We start from the raw sequence: 23746 nt of genomic DNA, 5'->3' as shown, positions 1-23746 counted from the left end.
GACTGTCAGAACTAAACTGAACTTCTTTGGCTGATTATTAAGTCAAACACAAAAGCCAAAGTAAAGTCATAGTAATCTAGGTCAATCCACTGCAGGGTGATCCTAGCAGAGGAGACATTGAACAGTGCTCTGGGGACTCAAGCTGGACAGTTTCAGTTTAACCCTGCAGCAAATGCAGCACTCCTAACCCTTGACATGGGGAACTAGCGCTTAGATCTGGGAAAATTGAAGCTCATCCTATGGGAGAGGGAGTGCAAAGCCCACATCTTGTAAATAAATATTTATATCTTCCCACACCTTGAAGACCAAACAACATTCATGTCCCTGAATGCATCAGATACACAGGTAGAGTCTGGAACAGGAGGAAGAAAAAACAGAGTAAAAGGACCAGTTAGGGTCAGCTATTCTGACAAGTTAACCACAATTTGAATTTATAACCTTTATTAAGATAATTCACAGATACTTGAAATAATTGTTTAATGTATTTCTGAAACACAGCAAGGAATGAAACACATGGCAATAAGCTGTAAATATACCGAGTTTAGGTATAGTGTTCAAAAGTCACCATTTGGGCACTTCAGTAGCAGTACAGAGAATTCTCCTGGTCACAACGACATGTAGTTTATAGCAAAAGAAATCCTGCAAACTACATTTCCACCAAAGAATAACAACCCTGCTTTTCTCACTTTATAAGTGCCTTAAATAGATATGCCACAAATGGTTGTTCATCACTTGCATAGTTCTAAAATACAAGGTCACTTGCATAAACATTACGCTCTAATGACTCACTGACTGCAAAAAACCTAACAAAGGAACAACTTAGTTAAATGTTTTTAACTTTTACACTGACACAATTCAGAACGTTACAATTTAAACTGAAGAATCTTCCACTTATAGGTGGAAGACAGACACTAAAGACCTACATTTTTCTCCTGCAATTTGGAAATGCTACATAAGCTAATCTATAGCATCAATTCCAAATCCTCTTCAAACTGAGTCTTCATGCATGAGACATGGTGGAAAAGCAGAGCTTCAAGGTGTAAGGGTACGGGCCATCTGAAATAAAAAACGGTTTTAATCAAAGCTTGTTTTCCTAAAACAATTATTTACCAAATGCACTGAACTTGCAAAGTTCATTTACTCCCAAAAATGTCAAATTCTATGGAAGCCCTCACCATTAATCCAAGTCAAATGTCTGAATATGGACCAACACACAGCCTTGTATTGCAGTACTCTCAATTGACCATTTTGGAGGTCACAAATGTCACAAAGAAGCATGCTTTCACAATCTAGTGAACTAAAGTGAAAACATTCCAACTTCCTACAACTTAGCCAGTTTCAAATCCAAGCTGCAATATCAGAACACAGGAGTACACTGCTGAAAAAAACTGGGCTACTCATGACATCTTGGAGTATGTATTTTCTACACATTGTAAACATATTACCTGTTCAAAGCACCTTGATAGAAGACATTACTCAAGATCATTAGGGGAAATCAGGGTAAGCTAGAATCATGTCTTGGGGTCTCAAGAAGTAAACAAATCTTTCAACTATGGATACATTTATAGTTGTATGTATAGCTGGAAACCACTTCCAGTCAACTTAATGAATTTTCTTTCAGCACCTGCAACATTCCACAGGATAGAAGTTGGTGGATATCCTCAATGAATTAACCCCAATGGCCATCAATGGTAGCTGTATTTACACGGGAAGTCTATGCTTGCTCTCACTTATAAGCTAAATGTTGAATAAAAAACAAAAATGACCACCACTGTACAGCCTGCCCTATCCCCATTATCACTTGATTCTCTCAGTGTCACCCACCACCCAAATCCATTGATCCAAGCTCTTAACATCCTTCAGCCCTTGTATTGATAACTAAATATTCACTACCTTAAGTGAAGCAACATCTCACCTTGGTTTGAAATAGTCACCTTGTTACCCTAAGGAGGTAGGTTCCCAAGATCCTTAGATTTAAGCTTTCTACCCAGGGATAACAAATGTTACCCTTGTCAAACCTTCCATAAATGCTCTACATTTCAATGAAAAAAATTTTCATTGAAAAACAAATCAGAGATAGAGGAACAATAGGCCAAACAGCTATGTAGACTCCGACAAAATTAACCAGCTAGCCCCATCTCTAGCTCCCAGATTTAGCAATATTATATTCATTCCAGAATTAAATTTCCCCTTTCAAATAAAGGCATGAGAGAGATGAAAATTCTTGCTCCTTATCATTCAACTTTAAATTTAAACCTCGACCATCTCATTTATAAACAGGAACACTTACTTGTGTTTTTCATCTGGTAGTGATTCAGTACTGTCAGTGCTTCTACAGCATCATTTTTTGACTCCCACTCCAACAGGCCAGATAAACTCCTGTCAGCTGGAAGCAGAGAGACTGTTAAAAGACATCTTACAAACAGGTTTTACATTTACTAAGCATCCATTATGGAGATAGAAGTCCAGTCAGGTGACAATACCATATGGCTGGTAATGACCCCTGTGTATGCTAAGCTGAGCACACCCTTGTCCCGGATTCTAATGACCATCAACAGTGAATGCAGTTATCAAAAAATACAGGGGGAATCTTAATCAGCTGAGTAAGTGGGCTGAAGAATGGGAAATGAAGTTTAATTCAGATAAGTGCGAAGTGTTGCTTTTTGGAAAGTCAAATCAAAGTAGGACTTTCACAGGAGTGTTGTACAACAGAGACCTTCCAGTTAAGTAAGTGGAGTCACAAGCAGACAGGGTTGTGAAAGCAGCTTCTGGCACACTGCCTTTCAGTCAAGGCAGTAAGTTTAGAAGTCGAGAGGTAATGGTGCAGTTGTACAAGACATTGGCAAGGCCAGTTTTGGTCACCCTGCTATAGGGAAGATGTGATTAAACTAGAAAGAGTGCAGAAAAGATTTACAAGGATATTGCTGGGACTCATGCGCCCCCCCCCCTCCGCCCCCCCCAATTCCCCACTCAGAGTGTAGGAGACTGAAGGGTGATCTTATAGAGGGGTACAAAATCATGAGGGGCATAGACAGGGTGAATGCACTCAGTCTTTTTCCCTGGGTTGTGCAATAAAATACTAGAGGACCTAGGTTTAAGGTGAAAGGGGCAAATTTTAATAGGAACTTGAGGGGCACTTTTCCCCCCCCCCCCCCCCCAGACAAAAGGGTGGTATGTATGTTGAATGAGCTGCCAGAAGTGGTTGAGGCAGGTACAATAACATCTTTTAAGAACAGTTGGACAGGTACATTGATAGGGAAGGCTTAGAAGGTTATGGGCCAAACACAGGCAAATGGGACTATCTTGGATGGGCATTTTGGTCAGCACGGACCTGTTGGGCCAAAAGGCGTGCTTCTGTGTTGTATGACTAACTACAAAATAAGGTGCTCAACCAGTTCTCTTTCCAATTCTAACTCAAAACCCACAGGAAAATCCTGCATCAAATGCCACTTACTCCATGCTCTATTTCTCAGCTTAAAGAACATTGATTTTAAGATCTTGCCGATGAAACCATTGTACCTCAAACACCCCCCAATGATATACCCTTTGGTTTTTCCAGTTCTGACTGCTTCCACCTCCTTCAACTGATACCCAGACACACTAAAGCTCCCTTCTTAGTTTGCACACACTGCCTAGAAACAACTCTTCAAGCAGACCCATGATGTTCCCAACAGTCCCTCCTCTTCCATCTTAAGCTACTGCCTCCCTCTGTTTTGTAAAGTATCTTGTTGCCATGAATGCACATTATGCAAATAACTCAGACTGAAGTCTGTTTGCCACTGGCACTGCTTAAGTAACATGCATCAGGAATAACAAAATGCTTAAAGCTGATCTCATTTAAGGTTAATTCTATGGCACAGCTAAATTAAGTTTTTAAACAGATAAACATACAGTATTGGTCAGTAATTTCTAATTGAAGACTGCTTCAATATCCACTTGCATGTCCTCATTACTTACATTTTCCAGTAAACGTCTTGAAAGTTTTAAAAGGCTTTAGTTCACACTCCTCACAAACCTAGAAAAAACAGACATCTTTGAAGTTAAAACACAGTCCTGGTGCCAAACCAAAGCCATAGTGCAATTTTAGTGAATGAAGGAACTTTTAAACAAGACTCAGACAATTTACAACCCCTCTCTTCCACTCCCCGAGGTTCTTAAAACTAGGATTCTAAGACTGGGAATCCAACTTGCAACAATATTGGCACCCAGTCCATAGTCCAGCCATTTTTTCCTCCCTGTTTACATTCAATCAAAACCAATCAAATCTAGAACCCAGTATCATATTTGAGACACATTACTCTACAGAATTCAGATGCAGTAATGTACTAGCAATTCATGGTGGACAGTTGAAATCCCTCCATGAACAAATTGTGGAATTTAATTCAACAAATTACTAACTTATTGGACAATAACTGGGCATAGTTCTTGCCTAGGTGACAAAGCAGAATAGTTTTACAGATTGGTTGAGCAACAGCCTGACAGTCATCCACAGTACTACATCTAACCAACCTTTCACATATCTATCACCATTCCCAAATTTCTTTCCCCACTAACAGGGCCTTCTATAGATTTAGTTCTATAGCATGGCAATAGGCCCTTTGTCCCAATTCATCCATGCCAACTAAGATGTCCATCCACACTAATTCTATTTGCCTGCATTTTGCCCATACCCTCTAAGCCTTTCTATGTACCTGTCCAAATGTATTTTTGTTGTAATTGTACCCACCTTTACCACCTACTCTAGCAGTTTATTCATTTACCAACTATCCTCTGAACTTGCACCTCAGATTCCTTTTGATTCTTTCTCCTCTCCCTTTAAACTTATGCCATCTATTTTAGATTCCCTTATCCTAGGAAAAAGACCATGACCAACTACTGTCAATTCCCCTGAAATTTTATAAACTCTAATATCACCTTCAATCCTGGTCTAAGCAATCTCTCCTTAGAGCTCAAGTCCTCCAGTTCAGGCAACATTTCTGTGAATTTTTTCTGCACTCTCTCTAGCTTAATCACATCTTTCCTAAAAAGTAGCAACGAGACAGCACACAATTCCAACTCTTGTATTCAACACCTCGGCCATTGAGGGTAAGCATACCGTACTTCACCACTCTGTCCACTTTCGGCACGGAACTAAGTACTTGTATCCCAAGGTCTCACTAGTCGATAACGCTCCAAGACCCTGCCATTCACTGTAAGTCCTGGATACTGCTGCAACCTTAGTTAGCCTTCTTCACTGTCCATTATGACACTAAAAATCAGTGATATAGGCAGACTTACTAATCATGCCACATACATTCTCTTCCAAATCATTAATACACATTACAAGAGGACCCAGCACCAATCCCTGTGGCACGCCACTGGTTACAAGTCTCCAATCTGAAGAGTGACTTGAGGGGCAAGTTTTTCCACACAGAGAGTGGTGGGTATTAGGAACGAACTACCAGAGGAAGTGCTAGCAGTGGATACAATGACAACATTTAAAAGATTTGGACAGGTTCATGGATAGGAAATGTTTAGAGGGAATATGGGCCAAATGCAGGCAAATGGGACTAGCTCAGGAATGCACCTTGGTCAGCATGAATAAGTCAGACTGAAGGGTCCATTTCCGTGCTGCACAACTCTAAAGCCATGCTGACTATCCCTAATCAGTCCTTGCCTTCTCAAATGCAAATAAATAGTGTCCCTCAGAATCCTGTCCAGTACATTTCCCACCCCTGATAGCCTGTAGTTCCCTGGCTTGTCCTGCAGCCCTTAAGTAAAGGCACGATGTTATCCATCCTCTAGTACCTCACCCATGGCTAACCAAGATACAAAAATCCCTGTCAGTGTCCCAGCAATTTCCTCCCTTGCTTCCCACAATGTTCTAGGATATACCTCGTCAGGCTTCTTCTGGGAAGAAGGTCCAGTGGTACTTATGAGGCGATTACATAAATGGCCAAGCCAGACAGAGATTCACAATCAATGCAGCTGCCAGGCCAGGATTGCTTTAAGAAACAAACAAGAGGAAGTATAGTTGAACTTGCCTTCACAACACATCAGCTTCAAGTCCACAACAGCATGGATGATCCACCACTAAGCTGTCCACTATGAAAACACAATGAAGATTTGCTCCACTTGCTGTGGCACAATTGTCATGAAAGGTGGCAGACCAATGACAAAATCAGCAGCTCAAAACCAGTTACTTTTACACTCTAACAAGAGACCTCCATGTCACTGCAAAGTCAAAACCATGCATATCACTCAACCTCTTGTTACCATCAAGCCAGGAAAATCAGCCTCATTTCCAAAAGATACATAGATGGTCAAGCTCAGAAACACAAATCATCAAGCCAGAATAAAATGGTTACAGATTGCCACTGTATCTCTCCCGCTTGCTTATCCCATCAATATTCAATAGAATGGGGGTGAGTGTGTCATCTCTGACCAGAAACCAGGCGAGGCCCATCAATACTATGCCCAAAACCACTAACCAAGGATGGATCAATTTCTTTATCTGATGCCCCCAAATTGGTTATCCACTCCCTCCACCACTAAACTTGGAGCACAGCGTGGTATCTACAAGATAATGCAGCAACTATTCAAGTGCAATTTAAAAGTGGAGAAGAGCAGAATTCTTACTATACCATTCCCATCAGATATCTTACTTCTTGGAAGTATTCCTCTGTTACACATGGAGGAGCATTGAAGAAATGAAGCACATTGGAAGGGGGCTGGATCCGGTTTTTGGCCGCCTGCCCTGGATTGGTGAAGCGATTATTCCTTGAATTGGTGAACTCCTTGTAACTATCAGTACCATCTATCAACTCGTACGACTGACTTGGAACAATTGATGCCTGTTTAGAGACACTGAAGAGTACACAATATTATAACTGTCCACCTCAGGAGGACTGAAATACCACTTCACAGCTGTGCAAATATCTTTAGAAACACCTACCACAAATTAATTCTCTTTCCAAACATCTCTACGCCATTTAAATGAGTAATAGCTCGATCCACAGAAAATTCATCGCCCATTTCGACCATGGCAGCATCTGGCATGCTCTTCATGAACTTAACCTAAAAACACAAGTCATTTACAGAGCGAGCACATTGGAAAGGATTTTTTCCCAAGAAAAAGCAATGATTAAAAGAAAAAGGTTTGCTCATTTAATGCAAGAAAAAGGTCCAACAAATTACTTTGCTGGAATGTTCTGCCATCCTCCTCCCCAACTTGGATGGAACATTCTCAGGGCAGCACAGTTTAAGTGCAGCACCAGATTCTTGCACACTCCGTCTCAAATGTAAACCAGGATTCTTATTTAACCCAGATGAAGCACTTTGATAGTTCAATTATTGTTTTCATATTCTACAAAAAAAGTGAATTCAAACAGGCTTCAACTTGGACTAGTGACAGAGGCTAGCATTAACAACTAGGATAAAAGTGAAGATCATGTCTTACCTTTTCAATATTGCCATAGAGACAGAGAAGGTTGAAGACTTTTTCACAATTCATTTTGTGTGGATTAAGTCCATAAATCATTATAACTTTGCCTTGAGGAACAAACTCATAATCAGGAGCCGAGTAGAGATGCATGGGCCTGCTGTTGGAAGCACGAGAATCCATTCTGTGTGCCAATGCCAAAGGGTTTGCTTGAAAGCCTGTATAAAGAAAGATTGTCATACTACTTAAATGGGCAATATATATATACACGTATAAAACACTTCTATTTCTGAAGAATAATCTATGCATAAAAAAATTTAAAAACACAGTAGCTTTGATTTGTTCATCATAACACTAATCATGAAGAGCAATGAAATGTTAGCAGAACTCACAGGAAGTGGGTAATGAGATAAAAGTCAGAAGGCTAGCTGATTAAAAAAACAGCCCCAACTTCAGTAATTTGGTTACAAAGCAACTCGCACTGGTTCATGCACATGATTTATTTGTCAAAACTGTATCAGGATAGGGTAAGCACAGTAGTGGGGGTACTTCATGATTGCAGTGGAAACAGATGCATTGTGGATAGATTTTTTTTAAACAGGCTTTCTGAAAGGAGCTGAGGAATTGGATTGCTGTTGTTCCAACATGGACTATATTACTTTTCCATTTTTCACATGAGCACCATTTATACTGTAGAATCATGATCAAAAATAGGAGTACAGGCTTTTGGTTGAAGCATTTGAGAAGATTCAAGATGAATGAGAACCGTTAAAAAAGCTGCTTTGAATAAAAGTTCACAAAAAAAAGGCAGACATAACAGAAGTGGAGTGCACCTGCACAGCACGTACAGTTGGTGAGCAGCAGCCACGTAGGATCAGTGGCAATAAAGAGCAGCCTCAAAAGGAATGAACTCTATATCCAATTACTATGAATTCAGGAAAATCAAGGGAATAAGGAAAAAAATCTACTATTCATTGAGGATAGTTATAGCTATGGCACTATGATGCTTCTGGAAGCTCAGTATTTCAGAATTAACTAAAAGGGCACTATTTGTTCAGAGAGAAATGAGTTAATATTTCAGGTTAATGACTTTGGAGTCCTAACATTTCCAGTATCAGCAGTATGTTAATTTAGTAATAAGGACATTGCTCCTCTGCTGGCTTCACACAAGCCACCAAATAATAGGAAACCTCAAATCTTTAGATAAATTAAAATGCAAAGGTAGCAGAGACTAGCAAAAATGAGGCACTACTTAATTTCCTAGCTTATTTTAGGACATGTACAAGGATCAAAGGAGAACCAATTCCTGAAATGTGAACTATTGTCTTCACCAGCATGTTTAAAACCAAACAAGGTTAATCTTTCCAAAATTGCACACTGACCTGCTGAATATTTCCAAGATATGACCTTGATTTAGGTTTATGGATCATTTTACTAGACTTCAGTTTTTTCTACTTGTGAACTCTGAGGATAACAGTGCAATGCAGAAACAAAGACCAAGGTATAAATTCTTTTAAGGAATTGCGATAAGTTGAAGCTTGCTAAAACGCCTATGGATTCTATGGCAAAGGGAAGCAATACAAATGTTATGCTAAACCAAAACCACCAGTTGTCCCAAATAGAGCACAGGGTTCTATTCTGGGTGTCAAGATGCAAGTAAAGGGCACAAAGGAGATTCACGTGTGACACCAGGGTTGAAGAGTTTTAGGTATGCAGAGACAAGAGAAACTAGGGATTTTCTACTTAGAGCAGTGATGATGGAATGATTTAATTGAGAGATATCCATTCTTAAATTCTAGGTCTTTTGGGTAAGGAATGTTTTTAATGTTGACTGTAACCAGAGAGAGACGTTTAACATAACTGACAAGTACTACAGTAAGAAAAGCTGTTTTATACAGCAATCTGAAATTCACTGTTTGAAAAGGAAAAGTGTGCTAAAACAGATTAAAAACTTCAAAGAAATTGGATAAGCACTTCAAGGGGAAAGATGAGTGGGAAGCATTACACTCCACTCTGCCCAATACATCACAGGCACATCCCTCCCCACTATCGGTAGTATCTATAGGAAGCACTGCCTCAGGAAAGCAACATCCAAAGATCCCCACCATCCAGGCCATGCCATTTTCTTGCAGCAACCATTGGGCAGGAGATACAGAAGCCCGAAGTCCCACACCACCAGGTTCAAGAACAGCTACTTCCCTTCAACCATTTGGTTCTTGAACCAAGTGGCACAACCCTAATCACTAGAGTTTCGCAACACTGACCAGCTTGATCACTTTACACTAAAACGGACTTTTTATTCCAATTATATTCTCTGTAAAAATTGCGTTTGTGTTATTCTTATGAATGCTGTTTATATGATGCTATGTGCCTGTGATGCTGCTGCAAGTAAGTTTTTCCATTGCAATTATGCATACATGCGTTTGTGCACATGAGAATAAACTCAACTTTGACTATGAACCTGAAGGGCTTAATGTGATTCATAAGTTCTACAATCAAAATTCAATTCCACTTCTGAAGAATCACGAACTGATTTAGCCCTATCCTGCGAAAAAACAATCACCCTTCAAATAGCAAATGCAAATTCAGAAATCCCCATACTTTCTGTTACAGGCTTAGCAGAAAATAGTTTTCATGCTTCAGCAATATGGCATTTGCTGGTTGAGAATTTTCATTTCAATATGGATTAAGTTACAGATGACAGAGCAGGAGCAAAATAGTAGAGAAGCAGAAGTAATCCCTTAAAAATCTTATCAGAATCATTGATTACCCCCATATGTTGAGGGATGATCTCCTAGAAGGGCTGGCTGTCCTTGTCGCCTCCGTTCATCTGGAAACAACAAAGAGAAGTTAAATGCACTGCAAAGCAACTATCTCAATTCTGCACGAGCTTTAAACCCATTTAAGAACAAACACATTTTTGCATCACATTGTACAGGAAGTCACAGCACATTTGCATGTTGTCAACTTTACAAGAGATAAAATACAATTTTAAAAATCAGTACCTGCTTTTTTTTGTACCATAAGCTTCAAACAGCAAGATACAGCAGTTTCAAAGAGGCCTTCTTAATAACTTGCAGGAGGATTCAGCAAAAGCGAGATACTTCGCCCCTGCATTACAGTTTTACAATCAGTGAATACAAGGTTTAAAAAGATGAATATACATGTTATTAAAAACTTCACACATGGATCTAATCAGGAGAACACTGTTGGTTGCCCAAATTCAAATGCTTCAAAACCATTATAATTAGTATTATTTTAACCACAAATCAGTAATCTTAGGTCACATGAGTAACTTCTATCCAATCCATGCTTTGAAACCAAAAAAATTAAAAAGACGTGGATTTGGTCAACCAATACTGAACTTTTTGTCTCAAATCCAGAAAGGGTTTAATGTAATGCAAAAAAAAAGGAGCGAAATCAGTGGCCAAAACAGTTGTGATGTTTCGAGTACTTCTAAGACCCAAAATATCCTGCCTTTCCAAATAAACAGGCAGCAATTCTCCCCCCCCCCCCACCCCCCAAATACTAAGTGGATTACCTTTTGCTTAACTTATCACCCCATCACATTTTACTGCCAGAATAAAAAGTTAGGTTAATAATAGGCTGTGAAAAGAATCAAAGCAAATAAGTGATATACTGTTACACTGATGTGGAAGTGTAACGATAAGTCAGACCAAACTGAGTCATGTCAAGATTAGTGTGATGCAGTTAATCTTTCATCCAAATAAGGAAGCCCTGAGGGGGAAAAACTGTGAAAGCGTGGTCTGTTGCATATCTTAAGCACCTAACCCATACTGATGTGGAAGTAAAACCAGAACTACATCTTTATTGTGGCAGCAGGAATGATGATCACAGCAGGAAGCCAACAGAACTGGGGTCACTTCAGCAGTGACTTTTCTCACCTTTATATTTAGCATATGCATTGGTTTCTATCCATAACCATGCTTCAAAACTAATGGATAATCAGAAAAAGATGTTGGCTGCAGGACAGTTCACAAATAGACCTGCGCAGTTGATGGGGCACTAGAGATGTGGCACGCAGTAAAATTAACCCACTAAGCCTCCAAGTCTCAGTTCCAAGCACTAAATACATTGCAAGCTAGCAGGATGAAGCACTTTCTACTCTTCCTATGTCAATTAATCAACCCCATTAGAATCTGAACATACACTATCTTATTTTCCTCTACCGCACAATCTATACGGGCATGTGTAACAAAATACTCATTGCGGATTTTCTCACCTCCAACACCCTGCCCTTGCAGCCTCAACCCAGTCACCAAAACACCCTGATCTTATCCCACAGCAAGCAACTCATATTCATTTCATAAAAGGTAAATCATTTACTGGGGAGCCCTATTAATGTCTATTCCTAGCAAAATCCTCTCTACTCCCTTAAATTATGTACAAGGATGTTCTTGCAAAATTTAGAACATAATTGCAATTCTTAAGAAAAGCAAACTATTCTGAAGAATTAAGACCACCTCAGCACCTAGGATGTACCAATGTGCTTCACTAGTGCAGACATTACCTGTAATGTAGATAACTCAAACAATGTGCATACCAAGATCCTACAAACTGCACTGCAATAACAAACAGGTAACTTTCTTAGGTCAGGTGTTGGGTCAGGCACAAAAGGAGGGGTCCTTTGTAGTTCTTCAAATGGTACACAATCTGCTATGCAAGACTATAAATGAACTTAATGTCTCATCTAAAGGAATGGCAACTTCAACAGTGCAATCCTCTCTCAGCGCCTCATCAAAATGTCAGCTTACATTATGGATTCTAGACTTTGCAGTGGGGTCTTGAAACCATGGACTTTTGATTCAGGCAAGGGTGTTATCAATTGAGCCATAAAGACCTTCAAATTCCAAAGCAGGAGAAAACTGGAAAATTTCTGGAAATATCTTACAATTCTGATATTTTAGGTCATAAAAGCATGTAGTATATACCATCAAGTGCATGGGAATATGGCCATTTTACAATACCACTGATTTTTATCCAATTGAATAATGTCACTTGCCAGTAGTTACATGATTTTACAATTAACTTTGAAAAGTAACAATTTTTCAGACAGTCCTCAGTCCTCCATCCAGCAGCAAGCGATTCCTGGATTTGTCAAAAAGTTCAAGTTACTCCAGCTTCAAATTCAATCAATCACAGAAGTCTCCAGTTTTTTTTTCTAAAGTCATAAGTGGATTTCTCCTCTTCGTTTGAAATTTACAAGAGTTGTCTTTCCTTTAATAATTTAATTTCACAGCATTTAATGTATTCACACAGAATTTCATCTCAGGTCTTACGAAGGCACCTTGCAAACATATCCTCTGTGCACCGATGAATGTGGTGAGAAAAAAAATGAGTGTCCTTCCTGATCAAGTTTCCTGAGGATGTGTTTGCATGCAGTCTAGGTGAGTTGAGGATTTATTACAAGTCTGTTCTGTTTCTGAAGGCAGGGTTGTTGTCATTTGTAAATGCGAAGTGCTGGCATTCGTTGGCAAGGGTGCATGAAGTGCTGAGTTTGCCTGGCTTGCCCCTCTTCTGTGGTGCTCACTCTCGCTGATGTACCTGTGAAAATGTCTTGCTCCAGTGAGGAGGGGACAAGATCAATATCCTTTCGGCAATGACGATATTTATCTGCAGAAGGTGAATGTAGCTCTGAAGATTTAATATCTCTGCAACTGAGGTCTTGGTTCTCTTTTCCCCTTTGAGTGCAATGTTCTTGAGTACTGCGTGCGACTTTGAAAGATGCGATTTTCTGTGCCGTAGCCTTGTTTGCATGTACAGTTCATGTAGGTGAGCTGTAGCTACAGTGCTATAAGTGATGCGAGTGAACTTCAAAACATCCATTGGAGGTCAGCACAGGTGGCTATACCTTTATCCAATATACATTTCCAAACAGATGTTAGACTACCAGCATTTACTGTACAAATATACAAATATCACTTGGTTACAATAATGACTAATGTGCTTCCATGAGAAAAAATTAACTCAACTATAACTGTGAAAAATATCTTCATCCCTATCAGAATAATTATACCACTATCCCCAAACTTTGTATTAGCAAAGATCGCTATTATACTTGGACTTCTCAGTGAATAGATTTGATTTCACAAAATGGACTGCAGGGGAGTTTAAAAAGAAACCAACAACAAAACAGGAATAAGTCAAAGTAAAAGCTGAACTGGGAAATGAGGACTTATTTTAAACAGTCACAACTGTAATCAGCGAGTTTGTTTCATTAACAAAAGTCCATTAATTATACAGACGAGTTGGATGGGTCAGATCAAATCACATGCACTCAAATGACATGGGCTGCAACTAAAATTTTTGGCTTTTTTCTGAAATGAGTGACCGAAGGATTTGGTTTCTTAATTGCCTCACTCAAGTGAGAACGACCATCTTTTATATCACTATCCGTGACTCAAACACTATGGAATCTTTCATAATATCAAAACGTCCCAAATTTGAGGTATTTTAATATTCAGTCTCTACTGTAATGTCAGAAATATACAGTACCTCGTGCCAGTCAGTATTTAGAGAAGTGATATTTTGCACTATTAACTACGCCCTTTCAAATAGAAAGCCACCGATCAGTAACCAGGAGGGGAAATTGTCTACATTTCCCAGCAAATCAGAACATTATTTGCTACTATCCCCATGTAAGGGATCAATTTACAATTCTCACAAAAGGGCAGAAAATTCATCATTATGTCAGTTTAAATTAAAATGAAATCTCCAACATTTGCTGGTTAAAAGTGCACACCAATTGAAAGTATGATTCGCGGTGCAGACTATTCAATCCTTTAAAAGTTCCAATAAAAGTTCCTTGTATCTAGCGGCAGAGTTGGGTTTCCAAAAAAAAAAAAAAAAAATTTTTTTATGTAGCTAAACTTCAATCAATTATTCCAATTCTGAGCTCGGTCACGGCAAAACTTGGAGGGCTGTTGCTGGAGGTCTAACATAGTATACAGAATTCTTCATTTGCACACGTTCTAAAAGCCTACACAAATTAATGAGAGCATACAATACCTCGTGCAGTCAAATCAGGATTAGTGTAGTCCCAGGACTCGCTATCATTCTTGAACACATTCAGTCGAGTAGGCTGGTGAAAAAAAACTCCTTGTTTTAATATGTGAGAAAAAGTGAGTGGAATTGTCATTTGGAAAAAGCACACCATTTCAAGTTACCTTTGCATACTCAATTTTTAATGTGCAGCAACCAGAATAAATATCTGCTCCATTGAGTGAAGCTTTTGCCTTCTGGGCACTTTGGACTGAATCAAACGTGCATAGTGTTAAGGAGTGAATGTGGATTTTTAAAAAATATTTTTTTTTACATTTTATTTACAGCGTGGTAACAGGCCCCTCCTGCCCAACGAGTCCACGCCACCCATTTTAAACCCAAATTAACCTACCCATACATCTTTAGAACGTGGGAGGAAACCGGAGCACCCGGAGGAAACCCACGCAAGACGGGAGAACGTACAAACTCCTTACAAACAGCGACGGGAATTGAACCCCGATCACTGGTGCTGTAATAGCGTCGTGCTAACCGCTACGCTACCGTGTTGCCCTTTTAGTAAGTGTTTTTTGTTTAACCTTTACTAGTAAATTTCTACACTGCTGGTAACAGTATGCATCTCCTTCCCCACCAAAACCTTCTATACAAAAAAGATCTGCTCTGGAGTAAGAGGTTAAGATGAAGGGCAACTGCTGCAAAGGGTTGAGAATCTTTACAAGTTTTCATCCCAAAGGGCTCTAGATAATCAATGAACATATGAATTCTGAGTAATCAATGGATTTCAGGACAGGACAGGACAAGTGCAGCATAATGAAAAAAAAATTACGCAATAGCAGAGTAGACTTGAAACCATATGGTTTAATTCATCCTCATGTCTGTGTATGGAATCTTTTGCAGAAAACCCCAATGCACTTTTGACTTGCTTGAAGGAAGAGGCAAATCACTAGAAGCTATATTTCAGTGATGCCAATTTTAGAATAAGTAGATTCTCCTTCCTTCAGTGTCACGGGGACATTTACAACCATTCAAAAAAACACCATAGATGATCCAGTGATCTCAAGTACTGCCACTGGAGTGTCAGCCTGCATAATTCCTACACTGGACCTCAATGACAATGAATGAATGGTCACAAGGCTGGAGCTGGTGACAACAGCAGGCACCGGTCAGTGATCAGTTTGCTAAATGCAAGAATCCAGAAACAATTCCCAAGCAAAATTAAAAATACTACATATCCATGCCCTGTTACTCCAAAGGTGGATTGAAAGTCTGTCCATGTTATTCTTTTGGACAATGCACTTGTCCTGTTCCGAAAAGGATATTCAACCAGAGCTTGTATCCCATTCTTCTTAAATATTACAATACGAAGGACTGGTCCACATGCATTGCAGACAGTGTACAGGACATCCTGAAAAAGACATTACAAATTGATATAATGGGATTGCAAGCAAATTGCAACAAGTTTAAAAATTTCTTTCTCAACTGTTCTTCACTTGTACATAAAAATGACTGAACAAGTGTTTCATTCAGAAGGATAATCACCAGTGCACTGGAAACTCTCAACTTACACCAAGCTGTAAAGGATTAAGAGCAATTCTGTGAAATTAACTATGACATGTCAAAAAAAAATGCAGACCTACCGTTGTAATTGGATACAAAGGATTCTGGATGGACAAGAAAAGAACATTGTTGATGTGCTTTGGATCTTCAGGACCCCCAGGACGGGTGATGCGCTGACTGGTAGAAAAATTGAAGAAAGCAGGATGTCCTGCAATAGTGACTATGCGCCGCTTAGAATAAGCAACACACTTCTGGGCACTCTGCAAATCTTGGAATTCCACCAGAGCTTGCCGCTTGTTTGGCAACATCATCACATAACTGCAACAAAAAGTCCAGATGTGAAGAACTAACCTTAAATTTCCTGTTTACCTAGAATTACTGCTGTAGCAAGGCCTAAAAATAAAAGGTAGTAGATCAAACACCCAAGTAACATCCCAGAAATAGGGCACAAACCACTACATCAACCTTACTGCATGCCTTATCAGGGCTTCGTTTTGCCCTAAAGAAAGTGCTTTCAAGTTTCAAGATGTAACAAAAAGAAATTAGTTACAGAGTTCAAAAGATATCTCAGCAGATCTTGGCCAATAAAATCCAACCACCATTAGCTGGAGATTAAAATTAATTGAAAAAATAAAAGGCGGCAAGATGCAGAGAATGGAGGCAAGATGTCTACAACCCCACAGTTAAACATTCTGTTATTGCTTTGGAGAATAACCAAACAAGGTAAAAATATTTTGATCTTGAGAATGGAAGTTAAAAGGAATTTTTTTTGAAGTTCCACAGGATGTTAAAGTTTGGAAAAATGCCAGGAAGAAACAAAAGCATTGATGGACAAATCTAAATGTTATCAATGAGGGCTATGGTTTGAGGTGGATAAACTTTGACAACCTAAACATTGTTTTGGTTTTCAAATTTTCTTTTGCTAATTCAGAGTATAAATCAAATGGCAAAATAATAGAAATATAAAATTTTAACAATTGGCAGCAAGATATCAAGGCAAGTGCATATCAAAACAAGGCAAGTGCTTTAATTTTGCCATGACATGAAAGAATGCACCAAGTTAGGCAAAGCTTCTAAGAGTTTGAGAATGAAACAAATGTTGAATTGATGAGACTCAAGCTGCAGTAAAAGTGTAGTTTTATTGCCTGTGATATTATAATTGAACTGATCAATTTGGAACTTAATAGTAGAACTAAAACCTTTTCCAACTCAGCCATTCAAGGCCATCTAATTTTTCTAGTCGTGTACATTACATAGTAATGTTATCCAAGTACACACTAATAGTGTTGCTAACAAGACACTACTATCCTTCCAGTCATGCATTAAGAATCAGATCACCAGTCTCTTCTAAATTGCCATACCTTAAACTATGAAGCAGGAAATTGGTTAGTTTCCAGCCTTGATCATTATCTGTCATCCTCTTGAGCCATCTCTCCACTAACAAGTGCCCCCTTCCCAACCAACCCAAGGAGAAAAGAACATAAAGGATAGACTTCAGCAGCACTGTACCCTAAAGAATCCTTAATCATTGGGACCAGAAAGTGAATCATTCTAGAAGGTTAAAATGTTTGAATCCAACTTCAACATTTTATTTTTAAAAAGGGCTGCAATGCTTTTAGAATAAAAAATTACTGAAAACCTATTACACAGTATCTTTGACAAATGAAACAACAATTGACATTGAGGATTCAGGTTCCAGTAAACATAACAAAACAAAAGAGAAAAATCTGTTTCTTTCCACCAATTAAGTAGCACAATAGTCTGGGCTTTATTTTAATCAAATCTTAATTAATCAAATAGTGATTAGGGAATTAGAGAATCAACATTCTAGACCAGGTAAAAGGTAGTGAAGCAGAGAACAATTGATTCTGAAATACAAGTAAATTAAACGAGAGAGCACTTTGCATTAATGGTTCAGTCCAGACCTCATGGGTTAAAAACAGTAGAAATTTACAACACAGAAGGCAACTCAGCTCATTTCCACAGCAGTCAAAAATTAAGCCAATTTATTCTCACACCCCACATCCCATAGCCATTCCAGCCACTAAAGTCCACCTTACTTTCTGCCACCAAGCCAATTTTTAAATATACCTCATCACTTTCCTGAGGATCCTGTCAGTCTATACTTTCCTGATCACAGGCCACATCAAAATCCTGACCAAAACCTACACAGACTACAAGTTAATCTTGTTATCACAAAACATCAAGTTTGTCAGAGCAACCTTGCCTTAAATTTATGCTGATTTTCCTTAACAGATGCTATTAGATACTGATTACGTTGGCACTTGGAATTATTTCTAATTTGCTCATCTTAGACTGGCTCTCCTATTTGAACAAGTGTATCATATTAGCAGCCTTTCAAATCATTCAGCAGCACATCTATAGCTAATGAGGATTGAGGGAAAAAGCCTACACTGTTTCCCTCCTAGTTTTGTAGGCCTGGTGATGCCACTGTTTATTATATCATTTATCATTTGTAATATTTCACATTCTTCGTTTCCAACCAAGAAATTTAAGCAGAGTAAGCAATTCATTTACCTTACGAGTCCAAATCGATCAACCCCTTTTACCAGATCAGCTTCAATGACAGAATCACAAAGAGCACGGACATGAACTACAGGTGACGGGGCAGTCTTGTACTGGCTTCTTGGTCGATCCCGATCTCTGTCTCTATCACGATCCCGATCTCTATCGTGATCCTAAAATTTAAAAATTTAACAGTGATTTTTGTTGTTGCAGTCATCTCTCTAAATCCCACTTTGTATATAAACCATCCATTCTTCCTTTGCGGGATATTGTGTTTGAAACTAAGCATTAAAAAAAAATTAGTAAGAATGATAAAACCTAAGCTATAAGCAACTTCAAAATGGAATGGAGAGCAAAAAGCAGATGAAGACTAGAATACCCCATTATTCATTCTAATGGATTCATTCCCTCCAACATATTGTAGTAGCAATGTGCAACATTTACAAAAAAAAGTGCAGGAAATCACCAATACTTCAATTGTTGACCTTTATCATCTTATAGGAAGCTGGGAGCACCATTTCCCATTCTCATTTGAAACAATGGATCAAAATGGCAAAACTTCCTAACATCAGTGTGCACAAGTATAGCTCACAGCAACAACTCACCGCTACTCAACAGTAATTAGATGGTCAATAAATGCCAGTGGCACCACATGACTAAAAACAAGTAGAGCTATCTAGTGTCAAACCCAATGTTTAATTGGTCAACCAACATTACTGTAACAGATTCTGCATTCTGTTTTCCTTCTTACTACCTCGATGTACTTGTGCATGGAGTGATGTGTCTGGATGGCATGCAAGCACTTCACTATATCTCAGTACATGTGACAATAATAAACCAATTCCAAATTGTCTGGTTGTACCACATTGCTCTTCATGGGACACTGTTCTGCAAATTGTTTGCTGCATATCCATTACAATGATGAGATTAATGGTTATAAAAAAAAGCCTGAGATCAAGATGGTGAAAGGCTATATAAATAGAAGTCTCTTCAGTTTCTTCTAATGCAACAAAATGGTGCAACAAAAAGTAAAATTTATTTCTCTCCATGCCCCAAAGGCTTGCAGACTTAATGACTTGTGCAATGCTGTCGAACTTGGTTTATTATTGAGCAAGAATAGAAAGCTCAAAAGGTTTGCCACATCTGCTCCCTCAAGCATGAAGATTTAACACCTTCCCTACTTCAAGAGAGCAATTCATGCTGTTTATATGCTGGGGGGATGTTAAAGTACAAGTCACTGAGAATATTGTTTCAAAACTTGAGCAATACATGGTAATGGCATACACTATTTCGCTCCTGTTAACTGTTCGCAACCCAAAAGTCAAATGTAGCTGTGAACCAAGTTCCTGCAGAGAAGATACCTGCAGCCCCGCAACAGCTGGTAAGTTCATCCAGCCGGTCTCCCAAACACTTGTTCATATGTACAGGCTGTACACAAATCAGGCATTTATAAGTTGGGGAAGATCTGTACATGCAAACATTAACACCAGCTCAAAGCACAAAGCCAGGAAGAGAGAAGAAATGATTCAAGAGCAAGATCATTAGAAACAGGAGTAGTGTGGTCCACCATTCAACATCACAGCCAATTCAACTTTCCTCTTCTGTTTTCCTCTCTACCCAAAGCCCTTGATTCTCTTACTGATTAAAAATCTCTCACTTTTGAATATTTTCAAGGATTCAGTCTCCAGAGTTTTGTGGGGCAAAGAATTCCAAAAATTCATAATCTTTGAGTGAAGAAATTCTTCATTTTGGTTTTAAATGAGCATCTGTATGGTCTTAGATTTCGGTAGGAGAGGAAGCATCCTCCCAACATTTACCTTGTCCAGTCCCTGTCGCACCCCCCCCCCCCACCCCAAATCATGTTTCAGTAATATTGCCCTTCATTCCACAATATTCCAATAAGTAGACTTAACCTTCCAACCATTCCTCACAAGACAAATCCTTCATGCCCAGGATCATTCTATGAAACCTCTGAATGTTCTCCAAATGATAACATCTTTCATTAACTAAGGGAATCTTACTTGCTCACAGCACCTTGACACGATCACACCAGTGCCTTCTACTTTGCTAACCAAACACTTTAAATAATAGCAAGCATTACATCAGGCTTGCCGATTACCAACTGCATCTGTATGCCGAGTGTGTTTTTATGCATGAGAACCCCCAGATCCCTGTGTGTCTGCAATCTTTTTAGATGAATCTGCTTTTTCATTTTTTTCCTTCCAAAGTGAACAATTTCAGGTTTTTTCACATTATGCTCTGTCAACTCTTGCCCATTCAAGATACCAGTATTTCTGCAAATTGTTTGAAACTCCTCACAGCTTGCACTTCCACCCACCTTTGTATTATCTGCAAACTTGGCTATAGTTCAAATTATTAATATCAATTATAAACAATGCTGATCCCTGTGGTACCCCACTGGTCACAGGTTACCAACTTGAAAATGATACCCTTATTCCTACTCTCCACTTCCTGCTTGTTAACCATCCACATGAATATATTACCTTCAATACCATGACATCTTGCCTTCCAAAAAAACTTTGGCTCGTCAATCATCTTTTGAATATCCAAATGTTAAATCTACTGGTCCTCCTCCATTCACTCTGGCTGATAGATTCTCAAAAGAATAAGTGTCAGACATTATTTTCCTTTCCCAAAACTATGCTGATACTTCCTGATCAGATTCTGACTTCTCTAATGTTCTATTACCTCCTTAATAATTGATTTCAACATTTCTCCAATCGTAGACCTTAAAGCTTACTAACCCAAATTTACCCTTTTGTTTGTCTTACACCCTTTTTGAGTAAAGAGTAGCACATCAGCAGTTTTCCAATCCTCTGGTACCTCTCCAGAACACAAGGATTTTTGGAAACTGTAGTCACTTTCTGGATTCCAGGACACAAACCACATTCAGGGGACTTATCGGCCTTCATCCTCATTGGTTTGTTTAATAGTAATCCTTTAGAGATGGTATTTATGTCCCTTATTTAAGTATTGCTGGAATGTTTGCAGTAACTGCTAGCAAAAAATACGTAAAATACCTCTAACATCCCTGCTATCTCCTTGTTCCCCTAGCCTTATTCTCCAAGAGGGCAATATGCATTTTGATCTCTCTTATATGCCATAAAGAAGTTCTTATCTCTCTCTCACACACACATCCTACTTTGCTAGATTTTGTTTCTTTAATCACAATTTTCTGCCCTGCAATCTAGGAGTTACATCTCCTGTTTACTATCTTGTGACAAGTCTATCACCTCAATTCCAAGCCTCTTCAACTACCTGTACTAATGTGGAACCTTTAAAATAGTAAAAATAGGATGGCTCACAGGAAAGTTATCAAATGATTGAGATACAAGGGATGGAAGCTATAAGGACTCAAAAACAACAGACCAGATAAAGAAAAATTAAGAGAAATTACACCAAATATTGTCTCAATACATTTAAAGTCAAAATTTCACAGGACTTAGAAAGATTTAAATAGATTTAAACAAGCCCAAGACAAGCCTGAACTTGATCGATCAGGATCTCACAGATAACTACAATAGAAATTGGACTTTTTGCCCCCATAAAGGAATTATTTTCCTAGCTGCAAATACATAAAAATTGCAAATGGTACATGCAGCAAGACATACCTGCGCAAACACAAGTTTTCAAGTGGCTTTCAAGTTTTTAAAAAATTATTTCTTAAGCTGAAATTAAAAGCAATGCTTTCCCTTGTAACAAGGTAATAGATACCAACTTAATTTCTGACTTCTGAACTTTAAGTATGACAATAAGTCACTCAGAACTCTCAGACAGGATGCTGTTAAACCAAACCCCATTTATCCCTCCAAACAGATGCAAAAGATCCATGGTACAAAGCAAGGATGCACGCCCAGATATCCTAGCAAATATATATCCCTCAATACTTTGCGGTTTTGGGGAAGGAGCTTCATTGTGTGGATATTAGCTGCTGTTTTTCCCTACATTGGTGGGATTGTATTTCAAAATGGGCACATTGCTAACATACTTTGTCAAAAATAGCACACGTGAAATTGTAAATCAGTCATGCTAGGGAAACTGCTAGGAAAAGTAATGGAATTCTTAGAACAGAAGAACACCTAGGAAAACATTAATGCCATATTTCTCTGATTCAAACCATTTTAAAGGTTTCTTTCACAATTTCCTTCAGCATTGCCATAAGAAAGCAGAGTATGTGTTAAATGGCAAGCAATCTAGTGTTATGTTCAGAGATCTTGATGCGCTTGCACACGAGTCACTTAAGTGCAACATGGAGGTGGAGGAGGCAGAAAATATTTTTTTTGCACAAGTGGGTTTGATTAGGGTAGTAAGGAAGTCCTATTGCAATTGTACAAGATTTTGGCAAGAATGCACCTGGAGTGTATATAAAATGTTGATCTCCTTACTCTAGAGAAAGTGCAGCAAAGATTTATTAGACCGGTTCCAGGGATGGTAGGTTTTCAGTACAAGGAGAGATTGAATAGACTGGGACTATATTCTCCATAGTTTAGAAGGGGTGAAGAAGCTAGATGCAGGGAGAATGTTTTCCCCTCACCGAGCAATGCAAGTTAAGATATTTATTTATTAGTCACATGTACAGTGAAATATAGTGAAATGGGTCTTTTTGTGTTACTGAGAATGTGCTGGGGGCAGCCCGCAAGTGTCGCCACTCTTCTGGCACCAACATAGCATGCCCACAACTCCTAACCTGTACGGCTTTGGAACGTGGGAGGAAACCAGAGGAAACCCATGCAGACACGGGAAGAACAAACAAACTCCTTACCGACAGCGGCAGGAATTGAATCTCTGTCGCTGGTGCTGTAATAGTGTTACACTAACCACTACACTACCGTGCTGCTATACTACTCCTTAGGACTAAGGAGCACAATTTCAGAATAAGGGGTAAGCTGTTAATGACAGACGAGTAGATATTTCTTCAAAGGGCAATAAACCGTTGGAATTCACTACTCAAAGTTCAGCCTTTATGTTTAAAGACAGATTTCTAAGCATTAAAGAAATAATGGAGTAGTACTGCAAATGCCGAGGTGAAAAATCAGCCATTATCTTAAATTGCGGAGCAGGCTCGAAGTGCTCTATGGCCTGCATTTTTTATGTTTATCTATAAATCATTTGTACAAAATGGTTGCCAAAATTTACATACAAGTGAATCCGACAGCTCCTGTTAAATCATTCAGCCATCACTCAAAAGGCTGATAACATTGG

At 38.9% G+C, this 23746-nt stretch overlaps 1 protein-coding gene across 1 annotated transcript in view; it reads right to left on the bottom strand.

Moving 5' to 3' along the window:
• Positions 1 to 419: 419 nt before the first annotated feature.
• The window catches only part of LOC127568607 (heterogeneous nuclear ribonucleoprotein L-like), a 27297-nt gene continuing 3970 nt past the window's right edge, over positions 420 to 23746 (bottom strand). The window contains exons 2-13 of the mRNA XM_052012560.1: positions 18536 to 18696; positions 16078 to 16315; positions 15760 to 15845; positions 14608 to 14704; positions 14450 to 14522; positions 10191 to 10250; positions 7439 to 7638; positions 6935 to 7056; positions 6645 to 6846; positions 3958 to 4015; positions 2291 to 2386; positions 420 to 1056 (exon numbers count right to left, since the gene is read on the bottom strand). Of these exons, the coding sequence (XP_051868520.1) occupies positions 1001 to 1056; positions 2291 to 2386; positions 3958 to 4015; positions 6645 to 6846; positions 6935 to 7056; positions 7439 to 7638; positions 10191 to 10250; positions 14450 to 14522; positions 14608 to 14704; positions 15760 to 15845; positions 16078 to 16315; positions 18536 to 18696 (1449 nt within the window). The 3' untranslated portion in view covers positions 420 to 1000. The remainder of the gene's footprint in view (positions 1057 to 2290; positions 2387 to 3957; positions 4016 to 6644; positions 6847 to 6934; positions 7057 to 7438; positions 7639 to 10190; positions 10251 to 14449; positions 14523 to 14607; positions 14705 to 15759; positions 15846 to 16077; positions 16316 to 18535; positions 18697 to 23746) is intronic.

This window comes from Pristis pectinata, chromosome 3, assembly GCF_009764475.1.
Source record: "Pristis pectinata isolate sPriPec2 chromosome 3, sPriPec2.1.pri, whole genome shotgun sequence".
NCBI classification, from domain to species: Eukaryota; Metazoa; Chordata; class Chondrichthyes; order Rhinopristiformes; family Pristidae; genus Pristis; species Pristis pectinata.
This window is presented reverse-complemented; position numbering and strand designations above follow the sequence as displayed.